At 32.6% G+C, this 12,430-nt stretch overlaps 1 protein-coding gene across 2 annotated transcripts in view; it reads left to right on the forward strand.

Annotated features, from left to right (window-relative positions):
* Window positions 1-12,430, forward strand: part of ITFG1 (integrin alpha FG-GAP repeat containing 1) — a 301,126-nt gene that overhangs the window by 138,950 nt on the left and 149,746 nt on the right. For both annotated transcript variants that reach the window (XM_030925697.1, XM_010354862.2), the window contains exons 9-10: window positions 4,521-4,615; window positions 6,917-7,089. In XM_030925697.1, the coding sequence (XP_030781557.1) occupies window positions 4,521-4,615; window positions 6,917-7,089 (268 nt within the window). The remainder of the gene's footprint in view (window positions 1-4,520; window positions 4,616-6,916; window positions 7,090-12,430) is intronic.

Consider the following 12,430-nt stretch of genomic DNA (forward strand, 5'->3'; position numbering starts at 1 on the left):
CAAAAGCTTTTTGTTTTGTAAAATGGTTATTTTTCATGAAATTGTTATTTGTGTTTACATGTAATATATTTATGGTTATTTTAACTTAATAAATATTGAACTCTTTCTGTCTTAATTTTTAATACAGTAAGTAAGCATAGATATAAGTCACATAAACAAAGCTCTTTGGGGTCTTCAGTTTTTCAGTGTTTAAAAGTTTGAGAACTATTCTGCTATGGAGCGTAAAATATAAATTTTAATTTAATGTAACAATTGAAACCATGATTTTCATTTTAGGAATTTATACTACAGATGTAATCTCACAAAGGTGATATTATTCAAAATTATTCACTGTTGGATTGTTTGGATTATCAAAAGATTGGAAACAACCCAGCATTTGCATATCAATAGAAAATCAGTTACTGAGATACCTTCATACAATATAATACTATATTATCTATATGACACAGATACAGATTTACCATTATGAAACCATCTCAAAGATTATTAAGTCAGAAATTTAGGATGCCAAAAAGTGTGTAGAGTATACTACTATTTGTGCAAAATTATATGTAGTATATGTATTTGCATAGACTGTCTTGGAATGATAGACAAGAAACTGCTATAGTGGTTGCCACTGGAGGGGAGCACAGGATGGAGTAAAATGGTTTTTTTTTTAGTTTCTTCCCGAGATTCTGATTCATTAGATCTGGGCAGGAGCCTAGGAATTCTCATTTCTTACAAGTTCCCAGTTGATTCAAAGGCTGCAGAAGCACTGCATTAGAGAAATTGTGGTTAACAAAGTTGGGAAGGTAATCTGGGGGCAGAGCAATGAGTTCTAATTTGCTTAAACAATTCCACAGGTCAGTTAACTTCATTAGACTGAAAATATTAAGAATGCTTAAGAGAATAAGTGATATATGTGAACCTTTTGTATGTGTATCTTTTTTGTTCTCTGCTTAATTAAAAACAAAATTATATATAAAAATTCATTGTAATCCATGTTTATAAGAACAGTAACACTTTAGTTTTGCTTTTAAAATTTAAAATTTTCTCTAAATCAGTTTCAGTTTCTCTAAATCAGTTTTAAACCCTTAATTATATTTCAATAAAGTATTTATATGTTTTAGAGAAGAATTTCATTTGTAATTTGGCTAAAGTTACCATCAAAGGGAAGTTAGCATATGTGTGTTAGTTTAGGATGATCAGTCTGAAAAAGGCTGATTTTTACACTGGTTTTTGTAAATATAAGTAAATCAAAATGCTGTTCCTTCTGTTGCAGTTTCTCTTGAGTTTTTGAGAAAGAATTTTGACCTTAAAGAAAACTTGAGATACGTATTTGCTGAAGTCCCAAAGAAAAGACAATCCGAAGTTATAAATTCCTGGTTCTTTAAGTACTGTGCCAAGTTCACAGGCCAGCACCTCCATCAGCATGCCCTTCTTTATAATCTACTCACAAAGAGACATTATTTCTCTGAGAATTTGCTTAAAGTAATTCTAGCTCCTAGCCTTGCGCCTCTGATTTTTCCCATATTAAAAATACTTTCTTCCCCAGGCATAATGATATATTAAAACATAAAATATTCCTGTAGTGTGAGATTAAAAAGATATGCAAATTATAAAAGACAAAGAAAGGCTGTGGAAACATTCCAAATGAAAGGAGGCTATTAAGTAACAGCTTTATGCAATTTCTAGTCCTGCACTGTATCCTGTGCTGCAGGGACAAAAATGCTCTACGGGACAGCAGGTCAGTGGACAAAATTGAGATATAGATAGCACATTAGATAAATGCATTGTTTGTGTGTAAATTGTGAATTGTTAACTGTATTGTGGTCATATAAGAGAATATCCCTACTCCTAGGGAATGCACACTGATACATTTAGGGGCAAAGGACCTTAATGTATGTACTTATATACATGGTTCAGAAAAAAATTTATTTCAAAGAGGGAAAGAACACAAATGATTTTGTAAAAGGAGTAAAATGTTAACAATAGGCAAATGTGGTTAAAGGCTTAATAGATGTTTCTTTTACTATTTCTGTTATTGCAACTTTTTACTACCAAATAAAAAAAGCTTTTAAAAAAGTACAGAAAACTGAAATATGTAAATTTTAAAGTTTCTCTGCTTTAAAAGAGCAAATTTCCTTTGAAATTGTATTCTTGAAATTGTACTCTCAAAAAGCGTTTCTGTCATTTCACCTAAATATTTTTTAAAAATAAGGCCAGAGGCAGTGGCTCATGCCTGTAATCCTGGCACTTTAGGAGGCCGAGGCAGGCGGATCTCTTGAGGCCAGGAGTTCGAGACCAGCCTGGCCAGCATGGCGAAACCTGCACTCTACTGAATACACAAAAATTAGCTGGGCGTGGTGGCACACGCCTGTAATCCCAGCTACTTAGTAGACAGAGGCATGAGAATTGCTTGAACCCAGGAGCGGGAGGTTGCAGTGAGTTGAGATCGTGCCACTGCCCTCCAGCCTGAGCGACAGAGCAAGACTCTGTCTCAATAAATGAATAAATTATATATATATGTGTGTATGTGTGTGTGTGTGTGTATGTGTGTGTGTAGCATTTAGAATAGCACAAGAAACACATTTTGTGATTAAGTTTAGTTTTCTGTGACCATATCTATAAAATATTACTGATAATTTATACTAAAATGCATGCTTATGCTGTTAACACATGACTTAGATATATGTTTACTAGATATTTGTTAGAGCACTTGAAAAAATACCAGCCAATTGATTGTCAAAAGATTCATGAGATATATGAAGCTACTTGGAAGAAAGAGAAACTAGGGGAAAAGTAAAGTATGAATAAGATTCTAATATGAGCATTTTGTCATTGGGGTAAAAATGAAGGGAAAAACTGTGGTAATGCTCTTCAAATTGTTCTCCCATTGATTTACAGTAGAGTGATTTGGTTTTGATGAAGTCTATGTTATCACTCGAGCCAGTTTGTAAATCACATTTTTGTATTAGTTCTTTTTTCACTTGGCTAGATCTTTTTTTTTTTTTTTTTTTTTTTTTAAGCCATGTTATATGTTTATGTCCTTGGAAAACCTTCTCCTTTTCAAGTGTTCCTGCCTAGAATTGCATCTTTATCTGTCAACCTACGTAATTCTCAGTAGTCCAAATCTATATGTTGCCAAATTACAGATGTTCTCTATGTGTTTTATTATTAATTCAACTATTGTATTTAATGTTGCACTCCTCTAAGGCAGGGTTTATCATCATAAATGGTATTAATCATGAGGATCCTAAGTAATCAAATCATGAAATTAAATGAAAAATCATTTTTTACTTTGTTGTGCATTTTTACTTTTCCATGCCGAAGTCAGTTTCCATTGCCTAGATTTTAGTTCCACTCAGCCTGAAATTCTTTTTTTTCCTTTTGAATACATTATTGGAGACTCGATAGGCTTTCAGTAATTACATAGCTCTCAATACGTAAGTATGCTTCACTAAATACGCAATGAAACATATTTCTGTATTAATAATCCTTTTATTTTCTTCCAAGTGTATATACTACCTCAGGCACAAGTTAAATAATATAGTAAACAATAGCAAATAAGTCAGTGATTAAAACAATACAAAATCAGTCCCCAAATTAAAAAGCTAAGTGACTGTGCATTGTGAATGTCCACATGAAGAGACTTAACTCTGCAACATCAAAATCTGTAAACCCCATCAGGTAGTGAGGCCATTAGATGGGAGCAAGCACTAGAGGAGCTGACTCCTCAGTAACCCCAGTAACTTACTAACTTCCTCCGTAACCTCACCTCTATAGGCCTTAGCCGAATACTGTGCAGCTTTGTATAAAACGGTCACTTGGAAAGGATCTCTATATTCCCTTCATTTACTTTTTCATTGATAAAAATTTATTGGTGCTTTTAAGAAGCCAGAGTGCTGAGAACTTTATAACTATTGGATCGAAGTTCATCCAGAATAAAGGCTCTTACGTGTGTATAAAGACAAGAGTCTCACATTTAAAATACTCCGTATAATAATGGACTATTGTTGTTAATGCTTGTTTTTCTCTTCGATAGCAGCAGTGATAATTACTTAAATAAGTCAAAGCTACATTTTAAAAAATTGATGATTTTTAACATTACAGGCCGAAATGGGGGCTCTTACTAACACTATACATTTTACTTTTTATAATTTCAACTTTTATTTTAAATTCAAGGAGTCCATATGTAGGTTTGTTACATGGGTATATAACATAATGCTGAAGATTGGGGTATGACTGATCCCATCACCCAGATAGCATAGGACCCAATAGTTTTTCAGCCCTTGCCCCCCTCCCTCCTATAGAAATACTTAACCACACAGAAGTGTGCAATTTAGAACAAGACACAGTCCAGATAATCCGTTGCAAGGGCCAGAATATGAATAAAATCATATTCATTTTGAAGCCACGTGTCAAATTCTTCTGTTTTATCCAGATTGATGTAGACTTTGAACAAATAATAAATTTAATATACCATACAAGAACACTTTATTTTGTGACTATTAATGGACTCTTGAAGTTTCTTTTGGCAGATGGAGATGGACACATGGATCATTTACTGCCAGGCTGTGAAGATAAAAATTGCCACAAGAGTACCATCTACTTAGTGAGATCTGGGACAAAGCAGGTATATCAAGTTGCTTTTTAATGTAAACTTTTTTTATGTGCTTGGAAAAAAATCTTCAAAGGTTAGAAAAGTTACCTGTAGAATCGGAACAGAGGGAACCCCAAAATTAAGTTACCAACTTCCTCGTTTTAACTTAATGAAATGCATTTAAATCTATTATTTTTTAATTTGTTGAGGGAGAAGCATTGTTATAATTATTTCTGGTGAAGAAAACCCATTCTGGATACTATAATTAAATGATCTTTTAGCTTTTTATATGCCAGGAATATGGCAGAACACACTATAATAAAAGGTTACGTAGAAGAACATTATATCTATTTTCGCAACTGATGTTTTTATTTGTGTTATCTAAACCTATTTTATTATCTCATGCTGACTTACCTGTAACTTGTAGGTAAGCAATTTCGAATCTGACAGTCACAGTGGAGGATTAATATGGGAATGATAGGTTATAACAATTTTATTAGAATTAATGTTTTATTTTCTTTTGGAGGGTAATAAATGATAGAATAACATATTGACTTTTATAGCCCTTGTGGAAAGGGAGCATCATATTTTATGTGAAAACAAATCTTCAAACAGTCAGCATTCTAAAAGCGTTTAACTGGCCAGTCTGAATATAGTGGTGTTAAGTGTACACAGCCAGTTACAGATGTCCTTGTTTCTTCTCCACCCCCACTGCTTCACTTTACTAGCCTTAAAAATAAAATAAATGAAAGCATTTAACTGTTATACCTGTAAGAACTTTTTTTAAGGTTTTGAATCACTTAAAACTTTAGATCAAGTAACACTTAATCATTGGTTCATAATTATTAGTAATCCTAGTAATTATTGCCTATTGACAGACTACTGTAAGAATATTTTCAAATTATACAGTCATCTCTCTCTCTGGGAAGATAAATGTCACGGTTCTTTGGTGACTATTATCAGTGTCATATTGATACTGAAAAATCTTTTTACGTTTTAGGACTTAATACATTTACTTTAACAGGAATACTTTATTCAATGTGGTTTATCCTCATTAATAACCTGTCAGCCTCTTCAGAAATTTGTGATAACGTGGCATTGAAATATCTCATCTGCTAAAATAAAACCCAACGGTTTTTAAAAAATCAAGTGAAACCATTGAAACATTTTAATGATATATAAAATAATACTGTTTTGCTTAAAGATTGAAAAATTATTAAAGATGCATACCAATTTTTTTAAAACACTCATTTTCTGTAAATATGTCTTTTCCAAGTTTCCTTTTTCTCTGGTAAATTATACTTTCTTTGGAAAATATATAAATTATTACAGATACCCTATTTATTAACCCCTTTTCAAGAAACCATCTTTAATATAATTTGACTTGCAGCCATATAAATGAGTCACCTGCTTAGAAGGAAAGGAAAGGAATCTCTAGGCATATTTGGCCTCCTGCCATCTCAAGTCAGCTGTGCCTGCTTCTGCTCAGGCATCTTCAGGTTATGTGCCAGCATTCATACTCAGCAAATTGTGGGCACATCTATAACTGTAATGGCATGATTTCTACTCTTCAGATTTCTAGTTATTAAAAAGTGAAGATTTATGTTATCTGAAGAGAAAGGGATTTATAAAAGCTTATTTTGAAATCAGCCTGTTCTTTCTGTTCTCTTCATGGCCATTAATATAGAAATAAAGGAATGTACTAAAAATGTAGCTTCCGGCCATTTTAGTGACAGAGCTCATTCTTCTTGGCTGAGAATTGCCTGTCAGTTACTGATGAAGTCTGTCAGGCCTGGTGTTGTTTGCAAAGCCTCAGGAGCTGCTCGGCTGGAAGGTAATGACTGAAGTCATCTGCATGTGTAAGAGGCACAGCAGCAGAATGAACAATGGGGTCTCTGTCATTTTCTAACTTTCCTCCTAAGTTGGTCCTCCCAAAAGGACATCAGTATTAGATGATATTACAGTTTGATCTAGTTTTTTTCAAATATTCATTTGAGTGTTTCTATGTGACACAGTTTTAAATTATGTAATCTGACTAGATGTGTATTAATATCAGTTCAAGCCTAAGATTCGTGCAATATTGTGAAAAACTTTCTAAGGTTTTCTGTGCCAGTTAGACAAAAATGACTAGGATAAATTCTAACGGAGACTACTTTTTTTCTTTCCCCAGAGTGTCACCTATTCACCAGAGTAAATTATGACACCCTACCATATTGTAGAGATAAAGATGTTAAGTAAAATAATGCTTATCTTGAAAATTTAATGGACATTTGTTTTGCAAATTGTAAATTTTTTTATAACTATAAAGTCTGATCTTTTTCTCTTAATCCATAGTGGGTTCCAGTCCTACAAGATTTCAGTAATAAGGGCACACTCTGGGGCTTTGTGCCGTTTGTGGATGAACAGCAACCAACTGAAATACCAATTCCAATTACCCTTCATATTGGAGACTACAATATGGATGGCTATCCAGATGCTCTGGTCGTACTAAAGAACACATCTGGAAGGTAAGGAAATTAAATCAAGTGAGAAATATTTGTAAACTGTGTGAGAAATATTTGCAAACCGTGGTACTTTGCAACTGAATAGTACCTAAATATGTTATAATCTCTTAAATAAGGAACATGATGAGCTCAGTTCCGTGTTTTAATTTGGTCCCTGCACTTCTCACAACTGCTTAGAATACCTATTTTTTTCCCACAGATTCATTATCTGTAAAACAAAAATGAACATCCAGTCTGAAGTAAAAAGTTGTATTTCACTCAGTAAAACTTAATCTTTAAGAGGTCAAAAGTTTTTATAGGCAAATGACCCAATTACGTTTTGAGACCGAAGACACTGGTGGTTAAGAACTGACTCTGGGCTTTGATCTCAGTCCAACCACTTACCCTCTGTGTGACCTTGGTCATATTACTCAAATTCTTCATGTGTAAAATAAGTGTAATAACTGTACCTCTGTCGTGGAGTTATAGTAAAGATTAAATAAGGTAAAAGTAAATGAATGACTTAGAAAGATACTTTTGGCGTATTGATTTTACATTTGGTAAATGTTGTTACATTATTGTTGCTTGTTTTGTAATGACATTGGAAATTCCACCATGACTATTGATACTTTCTGTATGTGTAAACTGTGAGTACATTTATTGCATTAGCAGTGACTTTTAATGTTGCAATTACTTTAATTTTTGAAATAGAAGTACCAATAGATAAACCAATATAGTTAAACTCATAATTAGCTTGAATCCTGACAGATGCCATAAGTACGACTGTTCCTAAATTTTAATACCTTATCGTTTTATTCATCTCACAATTAATGATATTCCTTGGCCCTTATTCTTTCTTTCCTTTTACATTATTTTTCTGAACATTAATTTATTTGTTGACGCTGGAATTACTAGTGATTCAGCTCCATATTCAGAACCAGGCTCATGATACAAAACAGCTTCTTCAGAAAAAGTCAGACCTATTATTGCTTTTAACACCAGTGTTGTCTGGAAATCTGATATTTAGAGAAATATTTATCATTAATGAGTGTTCCTAAACTATTTATAGAAAAGCGTGGAGAGTCTGTATGTTAACTTTCCTAAGCACGTTGGTTTGAAATTATAATGTCTCTGTGTCATGTTTGTAGAGTTTTCCAAGGACATGACGATGGTGCTGTGTTATGCAGAGTTTAATATGTACTTATAACCTACGTGTGTGAAACAGATCTGATATAGCCAAAACAAACTTCTGAATGGAACATGAGTGTTACTCCTTTTGAAAGCATAGTGATACATAAAAACAAAGAACTGCAGAATTACTTTATTTTAGACATTGGGTCTATTCAGAAGAATAAGAAATTACATTTTAAATTCATTTAATCCTGTGATTACTCATCCTTAGAATATTTAAATAATTTATATTTTACTATAAAAGTTTTTTATCAACAGTGTTTTTTGTTAACAATTCCTTTGCCATTCAGCAATACAGATGGTATCAACTGCTAACTCAACAGTGAACACTTTAGTTCTGCAGGAAAAATAAGTACTAAAGGCAGTTGTACTTTTTTGTGAAAGTCTTAATACCATTATAAAAGAGGTTGTGTAAAACTCAGTTATTTCTTTTCTGTTCTTGTAAGGTAGATGAAAATTGAAGGATAGAGTTCAGTTCATCTCAGTGTTCATTCCATCACAGATGAGAAGTAGCCCTAACTTTAAATTAAATCTGAATATTATTTAGAATTGCTGTTACATTTCTGTAGGAAAATTTGACAAATCATATTAAAATTAATGCTCTAGACCTTGTTAGGTCATTTTCTAAAATTCAAGGACAGATTGTAATTTCCTAGTAATAAATAAATATTTGTTTAACACTGGTACTCTAGAAGTTATATTAGTAATGTATCATTATGTCAAGCACATAGAGTGATATTCCTTCTTTTGAGAATTTTATCTAGTGACCACATTTAAGAGTGTGACTCCTAGTCTTCATTCTGACTATTCCTATCACCTTTGTATGATACAGTCAAAATGTTGACATATTTAAGAAGAGTTTTATTGTTACTAATATATTGCAAGTCACTGGATGAAACTGGATAGCAAAACCTGAGCTTCCATTGGGCCTTTATAGGAGTTCCAAGCCTAGAAGTAGCTAAAAATAAAAACGTTTTTGGCAGCAAGGAAGCACACTTAGAAGTCTTGAGTATCAGCTATGAGAACATCCCAAACCTATTAAATGGCAAGTACATCTGTAAATGGCCAAATGTAATATATTGCTTGTTAGTTAATGCTGGGGAAAAAATGGTTTTTGTTTATGAAAAAATTTTACTTTGTATTACTCTAGCCTCATTTTTCATAGGTTATTTATTTTACAAATATGAAAATAGTCTGAGATAAATCAGACAACTTACCCAATATCATACAGCTAGTAAGTTGGAATTCCTAATTCAGTTATAATCTGCATATTCATCTGCATCCTCAGCTTTATACAATAATTTACCTTTACATTAATGACCCTGACTTATCAATGAAAGGTTACATTATGTTGCAGATGTTCTACTTTTTAAAAAAGGCATGGAGATTGATAGTACAAGGGCCTACATCTGTGGGAGCATTTCTAGCCACTATTCTTTTTAATTTTCTCTATGAAGTAGAGATGCCGGTGAGGCTGCAGAGAAAAGGGAACACTTATACACTGTCGGTGCGAATCTAGAGTAGTTGAACCACTGTGGAAAGCAGTTTGGAGATTTTTCCAAGAACTTAGAACTGTCATTCAACCTGGCAATCCCATTACTGGGTATATACCCACAGGAAAATAAACTGTTTTACCGAAAAGACACATGCACATGTATGTTCATTGCAGCACTATTTACAAGAGCAGAGACGTGGAATCAATGTAGGTGCCCATCAATAGTGGATTGGATTTTTAAAAATATGGTATCAATACATTATGGAATACCATGCAGCCATGAAAAATAACAAAATCTTGTACTTTACAGCAACATGGATGCAGCTAGAGGCCATTTTCCTAAGCAAATTAACACAGGCACAGAAAATCAAATACTGCATGTTCTCACTAATAAGTGGGAGCTAAACAGTGTGTACTCATGGACATAAAAATTCCAACAGTAGACACTGGGAACTACTAGAGAGGGAAGAGAGGAAGGCGATCAAGAGTTGAAAAACTAACTATTGGGTACTGTGCTTAGTACCTGGGTGATGGGATCAGTCATACCCCAAAACTCAGTACCATGCAGTATACCCATGTAATAAATTTGCTCATGTACCCTGTGAATCTAAAATAAAAGTTGAAATTATAAATGTTAAGAAAGAAAGAAATATTGTCCTGGATGTAAACTCATTGTGTCTCATTATTGAAGAAGACCTCATATTGCTATGTTGGCTAGCCTTCACTTAACCAACTCCAACTTCATAACTTGGAATTTGTAAAGATCAAAAAATTTTCTTTCAATAATATTGCCTATTCATCTGCTATAATGAATCCCATACTAAAATTCTTAGTCCCATAATAAAATGGAAAAAGAACTCCACTAATTAGTTCTGAGGGAAGAAACCTTTGTAGACAGTGAGAGTTAATTCTACTGTTAATCCCAACGGAGATACATTAAAAGATATATTACACATTATTTATTTTGTCAGCAATCAATTTTAATTAAAGTATTAAATACCCTTACACACTTAATTTATAGTTGTAAAGTTGCATTCCTTTATACTTAAATTTTCTTTAAGTCTTTAGATACGACTCCTTCACATTTTTAGTATTATTTGCCTTTTTAATTTCTTTCATCAGACTTGATAAAGGCTTCTTTCTCTGTCTTATTATTTCAGTCATGTCTGTGTTTTTGTTGGTATTGTAGAGTTTCAAAGAATCACCTTTATTTTCAGTAAGATGAATTTCTTCTACGAATATTTTCTTTATGTTTGTTTTTACTTTTTCCTGTTTTGCTTTCTTCAAGTTTATTTTTATTTTTTATTTTTTACGTTATTTCATTGAATACTAAACTAATAGATGTTTACTCTTGTTTTCTATTAAGTGCTTTTAAGACTAAATATTGTGAGCTTGGCTTCAGGTCATGTATTTTGATACTATGTGGTTTCTTTGTTCTTTCTTATTTAAAATTTTGCATATATACAGAATTATTTAGAAAGGTATTTTAAAGAGTTCACATAAATATGTTTGGGAAGTTGCTCTTATGGTTGTTTTTTGGATTTGAGTCTATCTCTTCATTTTTTATTCTTTTAGTATGGCGTTGCAAATATAAATGTGGCTTGTGCAATACTTTTAGAAACTTGCTGAAATGTTTCTGGTAGTTTAATAGCTCAGTGAATGGTTATCTGAAATATCATTCCTGTTAATTATATTATTTAAATTTTTATTTTTATTTTCTTTTCTACCTTTCATTGGATTATTCAACATTTTCTTCCTTTTATAGTTCCTAAGGGGATTAACATATTAAAATTTTTGTTTTTGTTATAGTGGTTACATTTAAATATTAATACCTATACTTAAATTTTACCTTTAATGAACTACTGGAGTTAATATGTAAGGCAAGAATTTTAGGACACTTCTAGTTCTCTCTCTCCCCACCCCAATTACTTCTCATTCAGTGGTATTATCAATTGATGGAATGATTTTCACATTTTGTTGCTACAGTTATTTACACTTAGCTACAGGGTTTACTGGTTTCTCTGATCACCCTTGAATATTATATCTTTCATTCTTTCTTCAGTTTCCATTTTTCTGGACACATTATCAAGTAATTCTATCTGGGAGAGTCTGCAGCCTCTTTCTGAAACTTTACATGTCTGAAATTTTCTTTATTTTCCTCCAGCCTGAATTGCTAACTTGGCTGAGTATAGGATTCTAGATTCAAAATTATTTTACTTCATATCCTTCCTTAAAAACACTTCGCCATTAAATTCCAATATTCACTTTTGCTAGTCAAGTCTGGTGATAATCTGATTGTTCATTGCAGGTAACCTCTTATGTTCTAAGATACTGGATTTGTACTTTATCCATAGTAGTTTGAAATGTTACCATGTGGAGTTGAATTGTGACTCCTGTAAATTTCTGTTATTTTTGTCTTCTTCATTCTCTTAGTTTTATTATTATTATTATTTACTTGTTAATTTGTTTCTAAAGCTCGTATTAGAACACATGAGGGAAGTTGTAGGTCTGCCCTCCTTGTCTTTCTCCTGATACCCGCACATTTTTTAACTTGTATCTTTTGTGCTGTATTCTGGAAAAATGTCTTTGTTCAGCTCATTGACTACCTTGATTATAGAAGTGAACAAGACAGAAATGAAATTTACTCACTACAAGGTACTAGTCATCACTGTGAAAGCA

The sequence above is a fragment of the Rhinopithecus roxellana genome, chromosome 20 (genome assembly GCF_007565055.1).
Source record: "Rhinopithecus roxellana isolate Shanxi Qingling chromosome 20, ASM756505v1, whole genome shotgun sequence".
NCBI lineage: Eukaryota > Metazoa > Chordata > Mammalia > Primates > Cercopithecidae > Rhinopithecus > Rhinopithecus roxellana.